The sequence below is a fragment of the Myodes glareolus genome, chromosome 6 (assembly GCF_982192425.1).
Source record: "Myodes glareolus chromosome 6, mMyoGla1.1, whole genome shotgun sequence".
Classification (NCBI taxonomy): domain Eukaryota; kingdom Metazoa; phylum Chordata; class Mammalia; order Rodentia; family Cricetidae; genus Myodes; species Myodes glareolus.
Genome location: NC_142031.1, coordinates 83,454,916 through 83,476,459, shown reverse-complemented (window position 1 = coordinate 83,476,459; position 21,544 = coordinate 83,454,916). Strand labels below are relative to the sequence as shown.

At 46.3% G+C, this 21,544-nt stretch overlaps 1 protein-coding gene across 2 annotated transcripts in view; it reads left to right on the top strand.

Annotated features, from left to right (window-relative positions):
- Nucleotides 1-21,544, top strand: part of Epas1 (endothelial PAS domain protein 1) — an 82,165-nt gene that overhangs the window by 45,421 nt on the left and 15,200 nt on the right. For both annotated transcript variants that reach the window (XM_048416338.3, XM_048416339.3), the window contains exons 3-6: nucleotides 6,381-6,532; nucleotides 6,961-7,045; nucleotides 11,265-11,383; nucleotides 11,505-11,710. In XM_048416338.3, coding sequence (XP_048272295.2) covers nucleotides 6,381-6,532; nucleotides 6,961-7,045; nucleotides 11,265-11,383; nucleotides 11,505-11,710 — 562 coding nt within the window. The remainder of the gene's footprint in view (nucleotides 1-6,380; nucleotides 6,533-6,960; nucleotides 7,046-11,264; nucleotides 11,384-11,504; nucleotides 11,711-21,544) is intronic.

Genomic DNA, 21,544 nt, shown 5'->3' with positions numbered 1-21,544 from the left:
AGTTGTAGAAACTGTTTTCAGAAGTGAAATGCAAAACAACCTTTTTCCTCCCCTGCCCCGCCATTTGTTTTAGTGTGTGCGTGCGCACTTTCGCAGAGGACAGAGGAGGATGCTAGGGTCTCGCTCTATTGCTTCCACCTTCTTACTCCGAGTCAGCATCTGTCATTCAACCCAAAGCTCTTTTGGCTCAGTTGACTGGCCAGCAAACTCCCAGGTCTCTCTTTATCTTCCCCTCAACTCTGGGGTTGTACGCATACACAGCCAAGCTCAGCTTTTGCATGAACACTGAGGATTCAAACGCCAACCTTCATGCTTGTGGGCGAGTGTCTTTATATATTTCACCACTTCCCCAGGGCCTTCTTTTTCTTGTCATTTGAAAGTATTGTTTTGTTTGGGTTGTTGTTTTTTATTATTTGAGACAGGATTTTCCTGTGTAGTTCTGGTTGTTCTGGAACTCACTTTGTGGACTGGCCTGGCCTTGAACTGTCTCTGCCTCCTGAGTGCTGGAATCAAAGGCGTGCACTGCCATGCCCGGCTAAATAATTGTTTTAAAATTTGACTTATTTGCGTGTGTGTGTGTGTGTGTGTGTGTGTGTGTGTGTGTGTGTTGGTCAGAAGGTAACTTTTGGGAGTTGACTCTCTCTCCCCACCATGGATCCTAGGGATCTAACTCATACTGCTGAGCCATTTTGTCAACCCTGAATCGGGATTTTGTTTCACTTTGTTTTTTCTACATGACTAAAAGATTGCAGGATGTTGGAGCAGATATCCTTCTGCATTTGGAGTGTGGCTGTCTTCTCCCCTCAACAGTGTATACGTCTTTCTTTACTGGGCCTTAGTTTCTTTATAACTTGGAGGGAATGATATTCACTTGCAACACTGTTAGATGATATGAAAGACCCTGATCTCTAGCCTGCTGTTCATGTTATAACTTAGAAATAATTTCAAGAAACAGTGTTGATCTTTTGGAGAAATGTAAAAGAAAAACCAGGGTGAAGCTAATGTCCTTGGACATTACATACACTTTCCCAAGTCAAACTGCAAACTCATTATCTAAGTATGCTGAGGTTGTATACCTCAGAGTTCAAATGGCTAAAAACTAGCAGGTTTGGCATTAGAATTTCTTCTTTACTTAGTAACACACTTCCCTTTGATTTTCACAGTAGGCTGTTGTGTGTGGGAATGTTGGAGAGGAAGCCTTGACACTGAGAGATCCAGGCTGTGAGTCGGGGCTGCAGTTGAGATTCGTATCGCAGGAAGCGAACTGGAACAATAGCTTTATGATGCTCTCTTCCATGCTGGGCTGAGGACACAGCACATTCTGGCGGGAACATGAGTGGAAACATTACTTGATTGTCTTAAATCCTCTTTCAAGACAAGCTCTGCACCCTGGGACTGAAGGAGAACTTTAGACCACAGTAAATGTGCAATGGGCCTTTACTCTTAAAACCTCTGGGAGCCCTTCCCAAATTCACACCTGGTGAAATTCAAATTCTCTTTATAATAGAGTTGGAGATCAACTCAAAGCCGAGTTTCTAGAGATAAATGTCAGGTTTATTTTGGATTCCTGGTGTTTGCCTGGTGAAGGCACATAGTCTTCGCAGGAGGTGATGTCGGGAAAGACGTTAAAACTCAGGAGATGTGATTTTACAGTTTTCAGCGTGGCCTTTCCGCTGGAAATGTGGGACACGGGAGACAAAATTATGGCAGTAGATATGGCTTTTGTGTCTTCTGTGTCTCATGCTCAGACCTGTTTCTCTGGTTTTCATCCCAGTTGTTTTATTGTCCCCCTCCCTTACTCCAAACCAAGGCCTTTTTCTGTCCTGTTTGTAAGAACCAGAAAGCTAATTCATGCCAGGATGTTAATGACTGAGATAGCCAGCAGTTCCTTCAAGAAATGCTAATCTTGTTCATAATATTCTCTTAAAGCAAACAGCCTGATTAATCAGTAGGTATCAACTGATGTAGCCCCGCATAGCGTTTTACGGAGGCTTACCCGGAGAGGGAAGATGGGATGGGCAGATATGGAAAGACCAAGATAAAAGTCTCCAGTGGTGGACTTCTGGGGTACACTGGGAGTCCAGCAAGATTAGATGAGATCTATTCCCCTGACAAAAGTCCGAGATAGCCCAAGCCTGCCCACAGTCGGTATAAGGTACAGCTGGCCACGTAGTAAGCGGCTCACCCTCAATTCCTTGTGGCTTGTGTGGACTGGATTTGCTGTCAGTGTACCTGGAAGGCGTGGGCACTGTGGCGGTGCTGAGAGGAGAGAAACTGCCTAGGCAAAGCTTTTGAAAGCAATGACCCTGCAGAGATAACTGAATACCAAGCACCCTGGAGCAGGAAGCCTGGAGCTGACCTTGTTAGGAACAGGTCAAGCTGTCCCGGAGTTTATTGAAGAAGGAAGTGCTGAGACAAATAACCCTGGTGGAGTAAGACTGTAGCCAGCATCCTGGCCAGCATCACAGCCAGCATCACTGCTGGCACAGTTGGGCTTCAGAGACCCAGTCAGAAGCTGCCTGCTCTGCTATCTGCCAGTTTACCCGAGACAGCCAACTCCTGGTGTGCCACCCAACAGCATGGGTGGTGCTGCCTTGAAGGAAATGAGCCGTGCTCCGGAAAAGGTGCTCCAAAACCTCCTCAGCGACACATATCCTGGCTGTGGGGAGTCATCAAAGCCTGTTTACCAGGGCTATTTTTAGCATTAAAGAATCTTGTTGTGCTCCCTAGATGACCATGCTCCTTCTCAGCGGAGGCGGCTGGTCTATATACCAGCATCCTTCCTTGAGGTTTGAACCCTGGCAGGTCTGGGGAAGCAAGTGCCCAGGATGTGGAACCCAAGATAATGAAAGTGAGCACCTACTTTATTTTGTACCAATGGTTTACCCCCCGTCATTGTTGTCATTGTCCCCAAGAGGGGTTTAGACTCCTTGCAGCAGATGGCTTCCCTGGAAGTCTGTTGGTGCTTGAAGGGGTGGGATTACCTTCATCCTTTCGGTACCCCCAGAGCTCTGCAGAACAGCACTGAGGGGGTAAAAGGTGGCATTTTCTCCGGCCCAGAACAGACAGAGAATAAACTCGCAGTAACCGTGCAATAAGCACCTCTTTCCCTGTGCCCAGCACATGCCCAGAGGTATCTAGGGAAGCCTTAATGTGTTCAGTGGTAAGGACAGCAGTTTTAGGCCAAGATCTGACATGAGGCTCAGGGCGCGAGAGCGGGATGTCTGCCTTCCTCGTCCAGGCTGGGAGTGACTTGGCTGTGTTCCTTCTGAGACTCTCAAGAGGATAAGCAGGTGCTGCAAGAGCAAATAGTTCCATTGCAGGAAGAGACCACGCCCAGGCCTGGCTGCCCCAGGGTTCCAGGGAAGGAGGGGCAGGGGCTGCTGGTGTCCTTGACCCTGTAGCTGTGGTGACTTCAGTCTCAAGACTATTTCTCTCCAAGGCCCCAGAGCACTGGGCTCCCTCCTTCCCTCCAAAGGCAAGTCAACCCACCACCGTAGCCAAGCTCGCCACCTCCTGGAGGAAGGCAGACTGGACACTGTGGAAAGCCGCTTGGCTGTACTACTAGCATGTTAAAGACAGGAAACTTTAAGCAAAGTTGTTTTCTCTGGGCATAGTTAACCCAAATAGGGTGTCTTGGGATTACTCCAGATTTTGAAGTCAGTGCTACCACTGGGATCAAAGAAACAAGAGAAAATCACTTGTTACTGGGCTTCAGGGCTGTCTCTGCTTGTCTGGAGAAAGTGGTCATCTAGTTAGTGTGACCCACATGCAACTTGCCCATCTCCTAGACCAGGTACCCAGCCCAGACTGGCTGGTTTTCTCTACACATGGGCTAGTAATTAACCTGGAGTTCAGATAGTCTGCAGCATGTGGTTCCTGGAGCAACAACTTTGATTGACACCTTCTGAAAATGATTAGAGAGAGAGAGAGGGAGAGAGAGAGAGAGAGAGAGAGAGAGAGAGAGAGAGAGAGAGAGAGAGAGAGAGAGAGAGGAAGAAGAGAAAAGCACGTCCCCAGCTCCCCTGAATTAGGAAGGAAGTCGTAAGTAGACCCCTCTAGCTCCATCCTGGGTAGGGTGTAGTCTTCTTACACTGGCAAGGATCTCAGACTGGACTTAATTTTTCAGTGTGGGGTTCCACATTTTACTTTGCACAAACCCCATAAACCGCATAGCAGTCCTGGGCCCAAAAGTTCTCTCTTAACCTGCAGGAGGTACTGATGCCTCGGGTCTGAGCTGACCCTCCCTCCTAGCACCCCTGTTTAACCTTGGGTACTCCCTGGGAGTGCTAGCCAGCATTAGCAGCTGCTTCACTTGCTCCCCCATAATGAGCACATCCTCACTCGTCCAGAAAACCGGTTAGTTGCCAAAGAGCATGGGGCTGAGCTCCTAGGAGGGTAGCTAGTGTGGCACAGGTCTGAAGAGAAGGCATTCCCTTCGTTGTGCCTCATCCTTTCGGTGAACCGAAGGAAGAAGAGTACCATGCTTGTCCTCCACAGAAACAACAGGATCCGGGACTCCAGCTCGTTCTCTGGTTCTGTGCCCTGAAAAGCAGCTGGTCCCCAGCAAGCCCATTAACGGCCCTTCACAGGTGCATCTCCATACCTGGGGCTGCTCTTCTGATGCTCACATTTAAGGTTCACAGAAAGGAAGACAGGAGGACTAAACAGTGCCCGTGCTTCTGCAAGGGTCTTTGATCAGACTGCACAGCATAAGTGATGTCACTTGCCAAGTGACCCATAGATCTAATTGCGTCTTATGCTCCCTGGAAGAGTCCCCATTTGAAAGGCTCCTTTTACATCGGCGAATATGAACTGTCTTAAGTGGCAGCCTACTTTCTAAGCCTCTTGTTCTGTAAATGAAGCCAGGAATTCTTGGACTGATCTTGTGCTAGATGAACATGCTAGATGTACACATTTTTGTTGTTGTCATTGTCTCTGTCTTTGAGACAAAGTCATATTATGCAGCTCTGGCTAGCCTTAAACTCACTCTGTAGACTAGGCTGGCCTCAGATTCAGAGAGCCACCTGCTTCTGCCTCCTGGGATTAAAGGCCTGCACTACTACATCTGGTTTGCAGATTTTCAAAGCACACACACATTGGCTTTAAATACTAAACTAGAAGAAGGCACAGTCTGTAGTCCAAGCATACCAGTGAGGGACCAGAGCCTGAGACAAGAGCAGAACACATATTTTGTTGATAGTGAATGTGTCCTGGGTAGTCCAGGGTATCTGCAGTACATGGTTTGGGGTAGAGCTCTCTCACTCTGTTTTGTACCTCTAAGTTTCTTTCTCTTTCAGTTATTCTGTGTGCTGTTCACTGAGATGCCACCTCTGTGCCCCTTGGGCGGGGAGAGAGGAGGTCCTTCAGAACACCAGCTTTCTTTACTTGCGCAGTCTGTGATACTGGGAGATGGGTCTTCTGCCTCCAGGTGGGCTCTCTCAGCACTGGGAGGAAGCCTGTCCCATGCATTTTGGAGCAGCAGCCCAATCTCATCCAGACTGACAAGCCTCTCTTTCCATCCTAGTGTGACCTCTGTCTCCTGAGCCTTCTCAGTCCTGCTTCTTTGGAAGGCGTCACCTCTGACCTCCACAAACTAACTCTACTCTGCTGAGCCCCACAGCACTTGCTCTCTGCACCCCGACTTGGGTGCCCCCCACTGTATCACATGCGAGTGTTTATTTAGCTTTGTGAGGTGTGTGCTGTGAATTCTCTACCTTGGCTCTGAACAATTTGAGGATCATGGCAATGTCTTAGAGGGAGCAGATGGGGCAAAGTGTTCACAACTGTTGATACCAAGGAGATGGAAATCACTAGTCCAGTTTTGCTGATGAGGAAACAGTTGTTACCCAGAGTCGTCACCTAGTGGGAGACAGATCTAGGAATAGAAGCAATATTTGACTCCAAAGCCTACAAGATGGCTGAACATAGCCACTGCCTTCAGCCCCTGGGGCTTGCTAACTTCCTAGACTTCACAACCTTTGGCAACGGCTTAACTCTTGCAAGTCTACATCTGTAAAATGGGAATAGGAATGGTTCCTACGTCATGAATCATCGTGATGCCTATGTTCAGTGCAGTGTCTGCCTGTGGTGATTGTTCCGCATATATTAGCAGCTAAAATATCTCTAGTCTCTAGTACTACCATACCTCAAGAACCGTTACCACAATAACTACGCTACCTCCAAATCACTATCAGTGTGTTCTGCGTGTTCCATCTAGTGCCCCCTCATCAGGCATGTGGCAGACTCTTAGTTGGCAGTATGCATTTCCCAAGAAGTCCACCCTGTGCCCCGGAGCCACAGCGGGCAGTCCTCTACCCCTGCAGTTGTGTCTGTTTGAGCACCTCACTCATGCATGTTATCTGTCCCTCTCTTTCCAGTCTGTTCTGAGAATGAGTCTGAAGCTGAGGCTGACCAGCAGATGGATAACTTGTACCTGAAGGCCTTGGAGGGTTTCATTGCCGTGGTGACCCAAGACGGTGATATGATCTTCCTGTCGGAAAATATCAGCAAGTTCATGGGACTTACCCAGGTGACACCCTCCTCTGCCTTATTCAAAAGGGATAAATGTCTTCATATGGGGGATAGAAACTAATGGGTGGTCCTGGCCACCATCTCGCTTGAGTTCTCCTTTCACATGCCCGTCCTGATGATTACAGTTCTTGGGCCACAAGCCTGAGGAGCATGTTCCCAATGGCATGGGGACATTGCTTGTGACCATCCTAGCCGATCTATTATAGCTAGACTAACATGGCGATCCTTATGAATCAAGTTCCTGTCACCAGCAATAGTGATCTGGTACATCTGTAAGTCTATGGACCTAACATTGGCCAGAGACTGTCAGTGACCATTCAATTCAATTTTCTCGCTGCCTCCAAATCTAGAAGTTATCCCAGCTTCCTTCTTGGAATCTGTCCTCATTGTTAGGAGTGACTAATTCTGACCTTGCTTTTCAAACAGGTAGAACTAACAGGACACAGTATCTTTGACTTCACTCATCCTTGTGACCATGAGGAGATCCGTGAGAACCTGACTCTCAAAAATGGTAAAATGTTCTTCTCTGTTTATGTTCTTCTAGTGATCCCCTCTCCCAAACCTACACATATAGGCCAGATGGATTATGCTCTGGTACCAGGAAAACTGACATCCATAAGTTCCAGTTGGACCAGCTCTTGGGTGGATATGCAGAGTTGAGATTATATGACCCAGGACTCAGAAAAAACTCTTGGTGGCCATACATGACACCTGATGTCATACTGCCAGGGTACTCTTTCAGGTCAGGATGCCATCTCTAGGAGATTTCATCACCTGAGATCAATTATCTCTGCCAAGTGATGCCACCCAAACCAATAACTTCATCTACGCCAGGTTATTTATGGGAAATGCTACAGATGTCTTTTGTTATGTATCAAACCAACCAAAGCACAGGCTTAAGCAATCTCCCAAGTTTCTGTGGGTTCTGTGGGCAGGTCTCTTGCTTTATATGACATCAGCTGGATTGCAGTCATCAGAGGCTGGACTAGGCTGAAGTGATCAAAATGGCTCACCTGTGGCTTGTAGCTAGGGCACAAGTGACCACAGCTTACTCTGTGGAGCGTCACGGTAGCCTGCTTCGTAAGGGGGCTCTAGAATAGCTGTCTCCCATGGCATCTCAGGACCGTGTACTTCCCTTCCAACTGCAAACTGCAATAGTAGAAGCGGACAGACCTTCCCAGGCCTAAGTCCAGAAACCGGGCCATCATCACTTCTGCCCCTATTTTGCTGGTGAATGCAAGGTTCAGGCCTACCCTGGCTGGGTGTGTGTCAGAAAACATGGCCCTTAAGATCATCACTGAAGACTACTATTACAGGAGCCATGAAGTGAATGGGACCTGTGGCAATGAGACTGGGTCAGCAAAGTTTTGTGGAGATTTTAAAGCTCTGTTATACTAAACTCTGTGGGTATCTAGCCAGGTCCAGTGGGTATGAGGATCATACAAACAGAAGGCACTTGGTTCATCCCTAGTAACATTCCAAAAAAAAAAGGCGTGAATGGGGATCTTCAGAAGAATTAAAACTTTGGGGCTGGAGAGATAGCCCAGTGGTTAAGAGCACAGGCTGCTCCCCCGAGAGGACATGAGTGTGCCTCCCAGCTCCCATGTGCAGTGGTTCACAGCTGCCTGTAGCTCCAGCTCCAGGAGATCAAGTGGCCTCTTCTAGTCTCTGTGGGCACTTGCACAAATGTGCACACAAACCCACGGATAAAAGTACAGTAAAATCTTTCAAAACCAAACAGAGTCACAGCTGTAGGCAGCAGTGGCACCCCGTGACTACTAAGATCCTCTCTGAACTTGAGCACCTATTGCTGATCTGGACAGACTGCCTATCAAGACATCCTCCTTCTCACCTCTCACCTGTCACTACCATGGGGCGTGTGCTCATCCAACCTGAATAACAAAGGCAGGGATACCACACCTGCAAGGTTTTCTCATCACCATGCGTGCTGCAAAAGCCGGTGTTTGTTGGCTTTCCTCCGCTGTTGGTACAGAATGCTGTAATCTTCACTTGGGCTTACAGAGCTTTGTAGAATTATAGCCTCCTCCCTTTGCAGTGATGCCCAACCTCTCACCTGGATCCCTGCTTGCTTGCTTGCTTTATTGGGTTTTTGTTTTGTTTTGTTGTGTTTGTTTGTTTTGGGTTTTTTTTTTTTTTGAGACAGGATTTCTCTGTGTATCTTGTATCTTTGGTGCCAGTCCTGGAACTAACTCTTGTAGACCAGGCTGGCCTTGAACTCACATCTCACTCCGCATCTCTTGAGTGTTGGGATTCAAGACCCGGCTTGGATCACTGCTTTCTATCCGAAGGCCTAGCCCAGCTGGCTCCCAGAGTGCAAAGGCTAGGGACCACCATGAGTTTATTTAATGTCTTGTCTGTGCTGGTGAGAAATTCTAGGCTGTATAGAATGATTGGTTCTTTATGATGAAGGGGCTGTCATTATAGCCTTTTCTTTCTCTCCCTACTTCCCTGAGATAGGATCTTACAGAGTAGCCCAGGCTGGCCTCAAACCTGTAATACTCCCTCTCAAATCCTGAGATTACCCAACTTACCTGGGTTTCAGAATCACTTTCTTTTTAAACTTTTATTGATTCTTTGTGGATTTCACATCATGCATTCTGATCCCACTTATCTTCCCCCCGCCTCTCCCAATCAAAACCAAATTTAAAAGAAAAACCAAACAAAGAAACAGAACAAAACAAAAACTTGTCAAAAACTTGACAAAAACTTCTTGTCAAAGAAGCTGTAGTGTGGCCTTTGAGACACACAGTTTCCACTCTGGTCTGCTCATTTTTGCTCGTGAGCACTCAGAAGCACTTTCTAAGGAGCTGGCTCTCTCTGCTTTATTGGAGAACTCCTGGCCCCTGGGCTCTTGATCTCAGTTCAATACTAACCGGAGTCTCAGCTTGATTCTGTTAGCTGTACTAAGTGTCTCACTCCTAGGCTTTTTAAATCAATGGCAGACACGAGGCTGAGGCCGGGATTTTCTAGCTTTCATGGGTCCTGGCTCACAGCTAAGCGCCTTCTGCTCGTTGATTCATGAATGGGATTTGAGATCAGTCAAACTCAGAGAATCAGCAAGTCCTCACTGAAGGTTTCAGTCTGCATAGACTCAATTCGTGATCTAAAAACAAAGGGTCAGGGTAGATTCCTGGAGGAAGAAAAGAGTGGGAGACAGGTTGTGGAATGTTCTCTGATGAGGTGTAAGGCCTCAAACGTTGTCCAGCAGACAGTTGGGAGCAAGTTCCCTCATTCCTAAGTCCTGGGGCTCCCCTCAGTACAGTTATATTCATCATATATAAACCCCCCTAAAAACTAAAATTATAAGAAACATAATTATGGGAGAAACAGTTTATCAGAACAACTTTCAATCTGTCACTGAGTGAGTTCCCAAAAGATATTTAAGGTCAGTTCAAGGATCTCGATTCTTTGGATACACAGCTCTTCCAAACTATGTCAGTCAAATAAATCAGGTTCCTTTGAGGTCTGGGTGTGGAGGTTGCCAGCTTCTCTTGGAAAGAGCAGTGTGGCTCTCTGAAGGAAGGATCTAGATTGCTCTCTGATGCTGGGCCCGGTAAGGCCCAGAATGGAGATGGCGGTCAGACACCATTTAGACACACCTGGCCTTGTATTTACCACTCTGTGTAACAAGAAGCAGAAAAACTGGGCAGGCCTTAGGGACTTGTACAAAGAAAGACGCTGTATGTTCTTTGTCTCAGTGATTTATTTAATCCTGAATGAAAGGTGATCTAATTGATCTTTGTGAAGAACATCTTTAAGATAGACTTGTCTACCCAGTTCCAGTTAAAAGAAGGTGTGTGTGTGTGTGTGTGAGAGAGAGAGAGAGAGAGAGAGAGAATGTGTGTGTGTGTGTGTGTGTGTGAGAGAGAGAGAGAGAGAGAGAGAGAGAGAATGTGTGTGTGAGTGTGTAATTTGTGAATGTGTGAGTGTATGTATAAGTATATGTGTGTGTTCATTTCCCTCCCCTCCTTGACACATGTCACCTTAAGAAGAAAACTAATTCAGAACATGGTGGTCCCAGGATTCAGATAGGATACAGATTGTTCACGTTCCTGAGAGATGGGTTAGGAAGAGTAGACAGGAGTGTCCAGGAAAGTTCTAACTGGAAAGACTTATGTCCTTGGAGTAACCATGGTCTGCCTTAACGAGAGGACCAGGCCTGCCCCATGCTGAGACTGGTCAGAGCCTTGCTACTCTCAGGTGACAAACACTGAGTGCACTAAGTGACTGCATGCTGTGTGCAGTAGGTACCAAATGATGGGGCGGTGCCTGCCTTGGATGGTCATGTTCCTAGTAATACAGTAACACAGGAGCTTCTACTCAGCCTTCCTCAGGCCCAGCACCTCTCTATCCAACACGAACATCAAAGGCATCTGGTTTCTGCAGGAGAGCAGCTCTGCCTTCCAGCAGGCCCTCCATTCTGAGTCTCCACGGACCTGGTGTTAGCCATCGAGCCCTGAGTGGCCAGAACTAGAAGTTTTGTAAAACGCTTCCTTGACATAGTTCTGTCCTCTAGTTCTGACCACAATCCAGCCAGGATTTAAGGTGCAGCAGCTGAGATACCATTAGTCTGTAGGCATGAAGGACTTTGTGTCCATGGCAGTCTGTAACACTAGACTACAAACGGCTAGGAAACATGGGCTACAAGTTACCTGGAAACATTGTGATTTGAACTAATGTGGCTGGTTTCCACACCCTTCCCCACTCAGGTTCTGGCTTTGGGAAGAAAAGCAAAGATATGTCTACCGAACGTGACTTCTTCATGAGGATGAAATGCACAGTGACCAACAGAGGCCGGACTGTCAACCTCAAGTCAGCCACCTGGAAGGTAGGCCGTTAGCTGTGGGTTGGAGACTCAGTATTCTGTAGCCTGGAAGCTGGGGGTGCCTAAAGCCCTGACCCATCTTCAGCATCCTCAGACTTTTCTGCCTTCTGTTGCTTGTCCCCAGGTCTTGCACTGCACTGGACAAGTGAGAGTCTACAACAACTGCCCCCCTCACAGTAGCCTCTGTGGCTACAAGGAGCCCCTGCTGTCGTGCCTCATCATCATGTGTGAGCCGATCCAGCACCCATCACACATGGACATCCCCTTGGACAGTAAGACTTTCCTGAGCCGCCACAGCATGGACATGAAGTTCACCTACTGTGATGACAGGTGCGGCCTTGAGAATATGTGGCGTGAACAGGGGGAGGGTGGGTCTTACCTGAGTGTCTCCGTGTGTGAGAGTGTACCTACAGGGCACAGAAATTGGACCTGAGTGTCTTATTGCCTGATGCAAGTTTCTGGACCTAATGTCATTTTACCAGTCCTACTCAGAGGTCCCTAGCATCATAGTGTGAAGTCTCCCATTGACATAGCCTAAGGAGCTGTCTTCAGAGCTGTTCTGATGTGATTATTGTTATTATCATGGTGTGTACATATTTGTTCACTTATGTATCTAGTTCCAGGAGAAATTTTCAAGGGCAGTTTCTTGTCCCACATGACAAGAGTCTAAAAGAAATTCTTTAAGTATTCTGATTCAAAGCCTAGCCAGAAGTATAGAGTTTTGGCCTGGATATTGACCCACATTAGTTGACTTTCTCCAGTTCTTTTCCGTGACTGACAGGTTTCACTCAGCCTTTACCCCTGCTATGTACAGACTCATTCTAAGCAGCTAGCCTCCTTGTGAAGACTTTAAGTAAAGTGAGCTAGGCTAAAGTCTAATCCATTATTTGAAGGCAACTGGACATTCTCTTGAGGGACCCAGAAGTGATAAAGAGTGTAGATTTGGACTAGACAGCCTAGGTCCTGATGTTTTCATACATCGTCAGTGTATGCTCTTGTTCTCACCTTTATTAAAGTTGGGAGACACCGAAGGCTGCACAAGGAAGGCAGTTTCTTACCCCCTCCTGTCCTGCTACTGGGATATAGATGTGAAGGAGAAAGACAGAACAGATTGCAATGGCTTGCACCAGGGGAAGGAAAACCCAGTGAGGGACTGGGCTTGGTTATACCTTGCCTGAGTAAATGGTACCACCATGACCGACTGCCTTACCCAGCAAGACCTCAAATCTGTAGTGTCCCAAGTCAACTTTGTATTACCTGAAACTCTAGGTCACTCCTTCTGAAGTGAATGGTTTGTTCTGGGTGTATTTCATAGGGTCATTGTGAGAAGAGGTCAAGAGAAGCACAATGCTATTCCATAGCATGAGGAGGCTGAATCTCAGCTCATATCCATCCCTGGCCTCCCCAAAGCAAAGATTTTCCTCCTGAGCTCAAGGCAATGAGTTTGCTTCTGAAAGCCTGTGGCCCACACAAGCAAACCTGGTATTCCCATCGGGAGGCCTCCATGGCCCAAGACAGAAAAGGGGGAAATGTTGTGAGAATTCATTCCAGCCTTAAGGTGTAGCTTCTTGTCTGCGGACAAGTGATGTCTTTAAAGGAGAGAGAGAGAAGTCACATGCCCTCTTGGGTTGTAGAGATCAAGGAAGGCTGAGTGGAGCTTCATATTCTCCAACTGTTGGCTGAATAAATTCCCACAACACTGGAAGTTTCTACAGTCTCAGGCCCAGCTCCTCTCTTTCCCAGCTAGACATCTAAGGGCATCTGATTCTTACATGGAAGCATTTCTGCTTTCTAGATTAAGCTTATATTCTCCACTCTGAGTCTAAATGGGCCTGGTCTTCATCTCATGATTGGCTATCGCTTACAGCCCCATCTCAGAAGTTATGCAAAAGAATCCTTGCATATTCCTGTGTCCTAGTTCTGACTACAACAGAGTTAGAACTCAAGGCAGTGGGAAGTAGTGTTTATTAAGTAAGTTTATTGTTAAGTGATTAGGAAAAGGCTACAACCTTAGAGGGAGGGAAAGCTGAACTCCGTCAGTCAGCACAGATAGTCATTTGAGTATTGCCACTGCTGTTATGGTGATGGTCCCTGGACCCTGTTCAGGAAACGATTGCTCATCACAATTAGCCTAGCATCCACATGAGCATTCTGAACAGAAGACAGCTCTCAGCAGTCTTCTCAGATACCCTGAGAAGTCCCAATGCCTGATGCATGTCACCAGCTTTGAAGTGACATGGGACTCTTATCCAGCCACCTGGAAGTGGCCAGGGCTGTGGGTAATGGACATTGAAGGTGCCTCTGAATAGATCTCAGCCATCACCAGGTTCATGAGTGGGGAAAGCCCTGCTGGCCTCAAATCACTTGCCACCTGTAGATAACAGAAAAGATTTTTTTAAAAGGAACCCTCAGACTTGATTATTTTTAAGATGAGGGAAATATTCCATGGAAAGTTAGTTTGATGCTAATCTGTTCATTCATTATTGTGGTTTGAATGGGTTTCAGGTAAAAACGCTTGCCCTGGGTTAAAGGAAGGAGAGAAAGTCACAAGAAATGGGTCCTTGAAGGAACTGAAGACACCATGTACACAGAAATGGGAGGGGCACAGTGGTATCTTCTTCAGTCTGGCTTAGGATTGACAGGCAGAGTAGATACTTGCTTGAAGGATCCTATAATTTAGGGCTTCATGACTCATCGTGGAGAGAGAGATGCTGCTTATGATGTCTAAGGACACACTATTTCGTGCATAGCCTTGCCTTTCAAGGAACCTGATGGCATGGCCCAACACACACAGTTCTGTTGTGCTGGAGAGACGACGGCAGAAGGATGCAAACACAGAGTGCTGCTCCACATGGAGCGCTAACTGATTAGCCGATTAGGTAACCAGGGTACAGGCTGACGAACTGACAATGACAGATGACTAAGGGACTATTTTAAGTGTTTAATCCCTCTGTGTTATTTCTCCATTGCTTTGGGTTGGGGGAGGGGCTAGTTCTGTTCTCACTGTGTTGGGATGGTGAGCAAGCAGTGTGTGTATGTGCATATACACATTAACATACCCTTCTGAGAGAGCTGCTCCAAACCCAGCACCTACACATGATGGCCAGTGTAGGGCAGGGCTCCCCCCCATTTTACCCAGAGACAAGAAAGGCAGGCAGCTTGAATCCACAGTCACATTTGAGGCAGTTTGGTACTTTCCTTTGATGGTGTCTGTGGTCTTCATATATTTAATAAGAGAAAAGGGAGGGGTCATAGAAAGGGAAGAGAGAGACAACACAGGAGTCTCAAATCACTTGTTGAACTCTCTGGTTTCCACAATCAGTCAATTTAAAACAACCAATTCTGATGCCCCTGTGGTTGAAGACACATTTATGCTCCCTTAGGAGGGGGAGGGGTGCTTGATATTCTCTATTAATTATTTGAGACAGTAAATACTTTAAAACCCTCCAATAACTTCTGCCATTGCCAATTATGTACAGACTAGTCATGACTTAGACATTATTGCTTATCTGAAAAACTTGGAACCAAACATGTTTCAGATTTGAGAGTTTGGGGAAATTATTGTGTAGAGTTTCTTAACTCAACCTTGGAAATTCAAAATCCAAAATGGTCTAGAACCCAAAACTTTTCAGATGTCGTGTTGGGAGATGTGAGCATCTGCTTTTACAGATGAAGGGTGTACAATCTGTTTATGACTGACTGTTGTCACCCAGACAACAGGATGTAAAGTTGCTTAGCCAGGTCTTTCCCTCCAGCACCCACCCACCCAAGGATGGCCTGCAGTTTGCAGCAATCCTCCTGCCCTAGCTTCCTGAGTGCTAAGGATGTCTTTATTGTCAGCATAATTGATGTTCTTCTCCTCTGTGCACTCAAATATAAGTTATTAGTCTGCTTTTTAAAATACTAGGGAACTAATTCATGTGTCTAAATACTAGGGAACATCTGCCATGTGTCTAAACTATTATATCAAAGAAGGAAGAAATGATCCCTGGTAACTAAGAGTTCTGAGCCTGAGATACCAGCAGCCTAATGAAACCACAGTGAATTCCACTCTTCCAAGGAAGACCAGTCATTTTCAAATCCTTTAAAGGGGTTGGGTTTTTTAATTCATGTGGAGATGCCATCTAGTGGCCAAGTAAAATAACTGTGAAGAAAGCCAATTCATCAAGACTAGAAGTTTTCTTGGAAAAATCATGTGTAGACCCTGTGTGATGTTTTTGTGAGTCTTCCTGTGTACTGGGTAGTTTTGTGTGTCAATTTGACACAAGCTAGAATCATCAGAGAGGAAAGAGCCTCAGTTAGGAAATGTCTCCTTGAGATCTAGCTGTAAGGCATTTTCTCAATTAGTGATTGATCACCATGGTAGATGATGCCATTTCTGGGCTGCTGGTCCTCAGTTCTATAAGAAAGCAGGCTGAGCAAGCCATGGGAAGCAAAGCAGTAAGCAGCACCCCTCATGGCCTCTGCATCAGCCCCTGCCTCTGGGATCTTGCCCTGTTTGAGTTCCTGTCCTGACTTTCTTCAGCAATGCTAAAGCATAAGCCAAATAAACCCTTTCCTCCCCAACTTGCTTTTCAGTCATAGTGTTTTTCATAGCAATTGAAACCCTGATTAAGACATCCTGTAACTTGGAAAGATATATGAAAATTATAGTAAGCATTTGAAACTAATGAATACAACCATTTAGTCTTTACAGGCAAGGAATTTGAGAGCAACCCTGTTTTGTGAAAACAATATAGGACACAACCAGGAGTTAGCTTAGTGAGTTAGAAAGACTTATGGTATGGGGCTGAAGTGATGACTCAGTAGTTAAGGGTGCATACTGCTCTTGCAGAGAACCTGAATGTTAAGTCTGTCTGTCTGTCCCCATCCCACACTCCCCCCCACACACATTATTATAACTACTTGTAACTCTACTTACAGAGGAATCCAACCTCTGGCACCTGTACTCACATGTATACATATGTAGTAAAAGTAGCAGGCTGCATCCCGCTGCCTGGCTAGCTTAGCCCCCTAAGCTAAATAATTACACAGAAACTGTATTCATTTAAACACTGCCTGGCCCATTATCTCCAGCCCCTTATTGGCTAACTCACATATTCGTTTAACCCATCTCAAATTAATGTGTATCGCCACTTGACTGTGGCTTACCAGCATGAGTCTAACCAGGGTCTGTCTTGGGCAGGAGAATCATGGCGTCTGCCACACTTCCCTTTTTCCCAGCATCCTGTTCTGTCTACTCCACCCACCTAAGGGTTGCCCTATCAAAAGGCCAAGGCAGTTTTTCTTTATTCAACCAATGAAAGCAACACATAGAAAGAAGACCCTCCTACACCATACATACACGCATACACACACAGTTAAAATAAACCTTTGGGGAAAAGATTTATGGTGAATTCATTTTATTCAAAGAGCTTAGGAGAAAAGAATGAAGTGAGAGAAGAGATGAGGCTCAGGGATAGAAGTTGGTGAGATGGCTCAGCCAAGAGGCATCTGTTGCCAAGCCTGAGAGCCTGAGTTTGATGCCCCCCCAAACCCACATGGTGGAAGAACAAATTCAAGTGATGTTCTGACTGCCACAAACACACACCATGGCATGCACACCCACACACGTATACACAAATGCAGTTTTAAGGAAGAAATTATAAAGAGTAAAAATGTGTAAGATATGCATGTGTGAAGACAGCTATGTTTAAGTCCAAGAATAGTGCTGGGTGGTGGTGGCACACATCTTTAATCCCAGCACTTGGGAGGCAGAGGCAGGCAGATCTCTATGAATTTGAGGCCAGCCTGGTCTACATAGTGAGTTCCAGGACTGGCTCCAAAAACTACAGAGAAACTCTGTCTCAAAAGAAGAAGAAGAAGAAGAAGAAGAAGAAGAAGAAGAAGAAGAAGAAGAAGAAGAAGAAGAAGAAGAAGAAGAAGAAGAAGAAGAAAACAGACTGACTTCAAGATAATTAATTATAAAATATTGTCTTATTTATTGGACATTGGAGATACTTCATAAACTTTTTGCTGCTTTTTCTAGCGGATGGTAGTTGTCTTAAGTGAAGGGTTATCTTTTGCAAGGACAGTGCACATGTTCTGGTTGTATGTAAAATTGATTCTGAGTATTTTCACAGGCCCATGCATTAACCGTTTCTATACCTCTCAGTGGTTACCATGTACTTCTTTAGATCCGAAAGTTACACTCTAATGCGTCCTGTGCTCTTGTTCCTACTCAGTTGACAGTGTTCTGGAATCAGCCCCTAACCATGCTGGAGTGTGTAAAATACTCATGTGTTGTCCTGCCTCATCTAGACTGCTAGAAATGCTCTAGAATTTCTCTCTGGAGTTTACCTCAGAGTTTCCTAGATCTCACGGTTTGAACCATTCCATGATTTGCTCCTGACATTTCTCTCATACTGTTTGTGGGGTTTTGTCTGCTGAAAGATGGCTGGTTGCATGCAGGGTAGGACAGGTCTAGAATGGAGACCCGGCTACCTTCTGATGTGTCACTTCACCCTACAGACAGACAGTGCATCTCACAGAGAGAGTAGAAATTGATTTTCCACCAACCATGGAGCTGGTTGTATAGACTTCATATAACTGGGCAATATTTTAAGAAGTGTGAAAAGTTTAAGGACTGTTACTTAACCAAAATATACAATATAGTATACAAATACAATCTATATAAAATGTATTAAAATGAATAGCACTTGAAATCTGAGCAGGGAATAGTCTAGATATCATTAAAGAAATGCATTGCCAATGCTTATAAGCATAAAGAATAAAAATGAGTGTGTCAAGGGTCGTGAAGGCATGGAAGGAAAGAGTAGACTTGAGTGCAAGAATTTTCTTGTGAAAGCATTCTTGGGGAAACAAGTAGGTGTTTTAAAAGTGCTCAGAACTTTCATCTTCATAAAGAGTTCAAATACTCGGTAGCTCTCTTATTTAAACCCTTTACCTCTGGAGGGAACAGGGTAGAAATGGCACCCAGGCCTTCCTGGTCTCCAGGCAGTGGCATCTGAAGTCCGTGAGCTCTGTCCTGCTTATAAACAGCCTATGGTGGTTAATGGCTGGGAGGAATAAAGTGAGCCCCACGAGGCATGTGACTCTTGAGGGGACAACACTCAGAAAATAATTCCCTTCCTGCCTTGTTCTGGAAGGCTATCCTACACAGCACTTAATAAACATGTATTTTAACATACCACACTATTTTGTGTGCATCTGTGTGTACATGTGTGTATGGATTCGCTTGCCTGTAGTCGTGCTTCTGAAGGTCAGAGGTCAGCCTTCTCTACCTCATTTTTTAAAACAGGTTCTCTCAGAGAGCCTAGAACTTACTGTTTTGGCTAGACTGGCTGGCCAGTAAGCTACCCGGGTCTGCCCGTTATATCACCCCCACCCCCACCTCTGGCAGCAGAGTTACAGACATGTTCTGTCATATAATGGCTTCTTACATAGAGGCTGGGGATCTGAACTCAGATCTTCAAGCCTGCACAGAGAGCACTTAACCCACGAAGCCATCTCCACAGTCACACTTGCACAGCATTTTAAGAACAGAGAGCCATTGTGGGTGGTGAGTAAGTCATCTCTCTTTGAAGGCCGTTGCCAGAGTCTGGTCCACCACATACTTTCTTGGGGTAACACTGGCCTCAGAACCAAGTAATCTTTTGACTATGCATCATCTATTTTCTCTCTTTCTTCTTCTCCTGCCTCCTTGTAGCTGCTTGGCCTTGTCTCTGCTACCTCCATCTTTTTCTGCTTGTTATTAAAGAATATGCTCTGTCCTCAACTTTGAGACCTGATGAGTTCAGTCTTTTCACATTGCCCTCTCCTCTCACATCGGCCCTTAGTTGACTTTCAAGTTTCTGGGTGACCCCAGCTGACCTTCCCCCAGCGAGTCAAGGATCTCTAATTAGGAGGAAGAAGTGGTTCCTCTCCTGATGGAGAGAGCAGCTGCCACTCCTATCAGAGCCTGTTCTTGTGCAGCCAGGAAAACGAGCAGGGACGGCCGCAGGGGCCGGAGCGGCAGACCCCATAAACAAGCTCAGTTCTTTAACCTCCCTGTGGCGTCGGTGTGCCTGTGGCTAGGGGCGAATGGCCATTAGCTTTAAGTTAGGGCTTCCTGGCTTTGTGAAGTCTGATGACCCAAACGTTCTGTGATTGTGTTTGAGCCCTGTGCATTTCCCAGTTTTTACAGGGGTCTGTTTAAAGGAACGAAGAGGGATATTAAATATTTATTTTGGCTGACAAGATAAAGGAGAGCTGCTAGTGGGAAGATAACTGGAAAGTCTGAAATCTAGGCTTGTTTGTCTTCCAGAACTTGCCCATTGTCTGCCTTTGAATGGACGATGCAGTTATTAGATAAAAGTATCTTATTATGAGGCTAATTATAATATTTACTTGGGGCATTTTGATGGAAAGATCCTAATCATGAAAGGAAATGGGATTCCTCCAGGAAAGAGAATTATCTCTTTCTTAGAAGGCCAGTGGATTCAGTATTAAGGGTTTCTAGAGAATTCTACCTCTGCCCAGTCGGACTGGCCAATCAATGACCCTGTAAGCATCCTGTTGTCACTATAGTCCTGGCTCCCAGACAAAGTTTGAAATGTACCTGACTTACCAAGAGTGCTGTATGTGTGTGGGTACAGCCACACATTGCTCCTCTCCTCATTCTCCCCAACTTCATCTCAGCTCAAGTACCTTCGGGTGCCCGCTCCAGGGTCAAGGCTATGGTAACATGTCGATGGCCAATGAGCCAAGAGACCAAGTGGGGGCGAGTCCTCTCGCTATGGAGATGGCAGTTGGCACAAGTACTCAGCCAGCCTCTCACTAGGGAACTACAGGGCTGAATCAGCTGCACTTCAGCCTTTTGCTCAGTAGCACTAACCTTTGTGTTACAAAGACTTGGACCTCTGTCAGCGTATCTAGTCAGAAAGCTTACCTCTTCTCTGTTCACATAATAGCAGGCACCATGCAAAACGGAACGATAGGCTGAAGATTATGATGGGCTGCTAGAGATACTCACGTGTGTACATGCATGTGCACATACATGTAAACATGCATGCAATGTGGTGGTCAACCATGCTCAAGGAAGGAAAGGAGATGGTTAGGGATAAGGTGGCACTGGATTGGCAGACCTCGGTTGTGCCTTAGATACAAACAGGACATGAGAGCAGTGCTTGCTCAGCACGCATTGTGGCGGGGACAATAGGAGAAAGCGCAGGATGTGAGAGACAAGTGCTTCTTTCCTAGGACCATTGCGCATGGTCGTCAGGACTCTGAGGGCTGAAGGAATCGGAGGGGACTCTGGAGAAAGAGAGGCCACAGGCTGATCCTGCAAGAGTTAAGGCTTGCAGACAGTTGGAGAATAGGCCAGGACCAAGGGTACACATCACACTGCCAGTGAGCCGAAAAGTCACTTGGAAACAAAGACTGGACTCTGGGTATACCCAGAACCTGGGCAGTTTTCCCCAGCCCAGAGAAGAGCAGGTCGAAAATGACCTTTTAGAAGGATGGAGTCTGAGAGCCACATGCGTGATACCCATGTGGACAGAAGGAATATGGAACAGCAAGCTGTGCACATGGGGCTTTAGTTTTCCTGTCCTTGTCCTTAGCCTCTGCCCAGGGGACACAGGACACAACCATGTCCAAAGGAATGTGCTTCCAAGTAGGATTATCTTAATGAGCCCATATCATCAGCTCTGACTTGTGATATGCAGAGTAAACTGGACGACGCACTCATGAGAGAAAATGTGTGACGTATCGAGATGGAGAGAGAGTCCCAGGAATGGCATGTGACACAGAAGGTGGCCACCACAGTGGTTCCCGAGCAGGCCTTTGCTCACGCACATGTCTCCACACAGAAGGCTTCAGTGCTTCTCCATGGCTCCCCTAGCCAGTTCCCACCCAAATCAGACACCACACAGAATGAACATATCCATGCTCGGCACAGCCATGCCCTGTTCCGGCCTTGCTGCTTGTTTATCTGTGAGGACTGGTTTCCTGTTTCTCCCCTTTAGCAATCTCTGTCCTCTCCTTTCCGAGAGATGGGGAGAGGGGAGCAAAGGAGCTGTTGGAGACATACCTCGGGTCACTGATGGCACCTGAGAAGCAGGAGGTGACACTACAGCATAGGTGGCTCTCCCTGCCTGGCTCTTCCTTACCAAGCCATCTCCC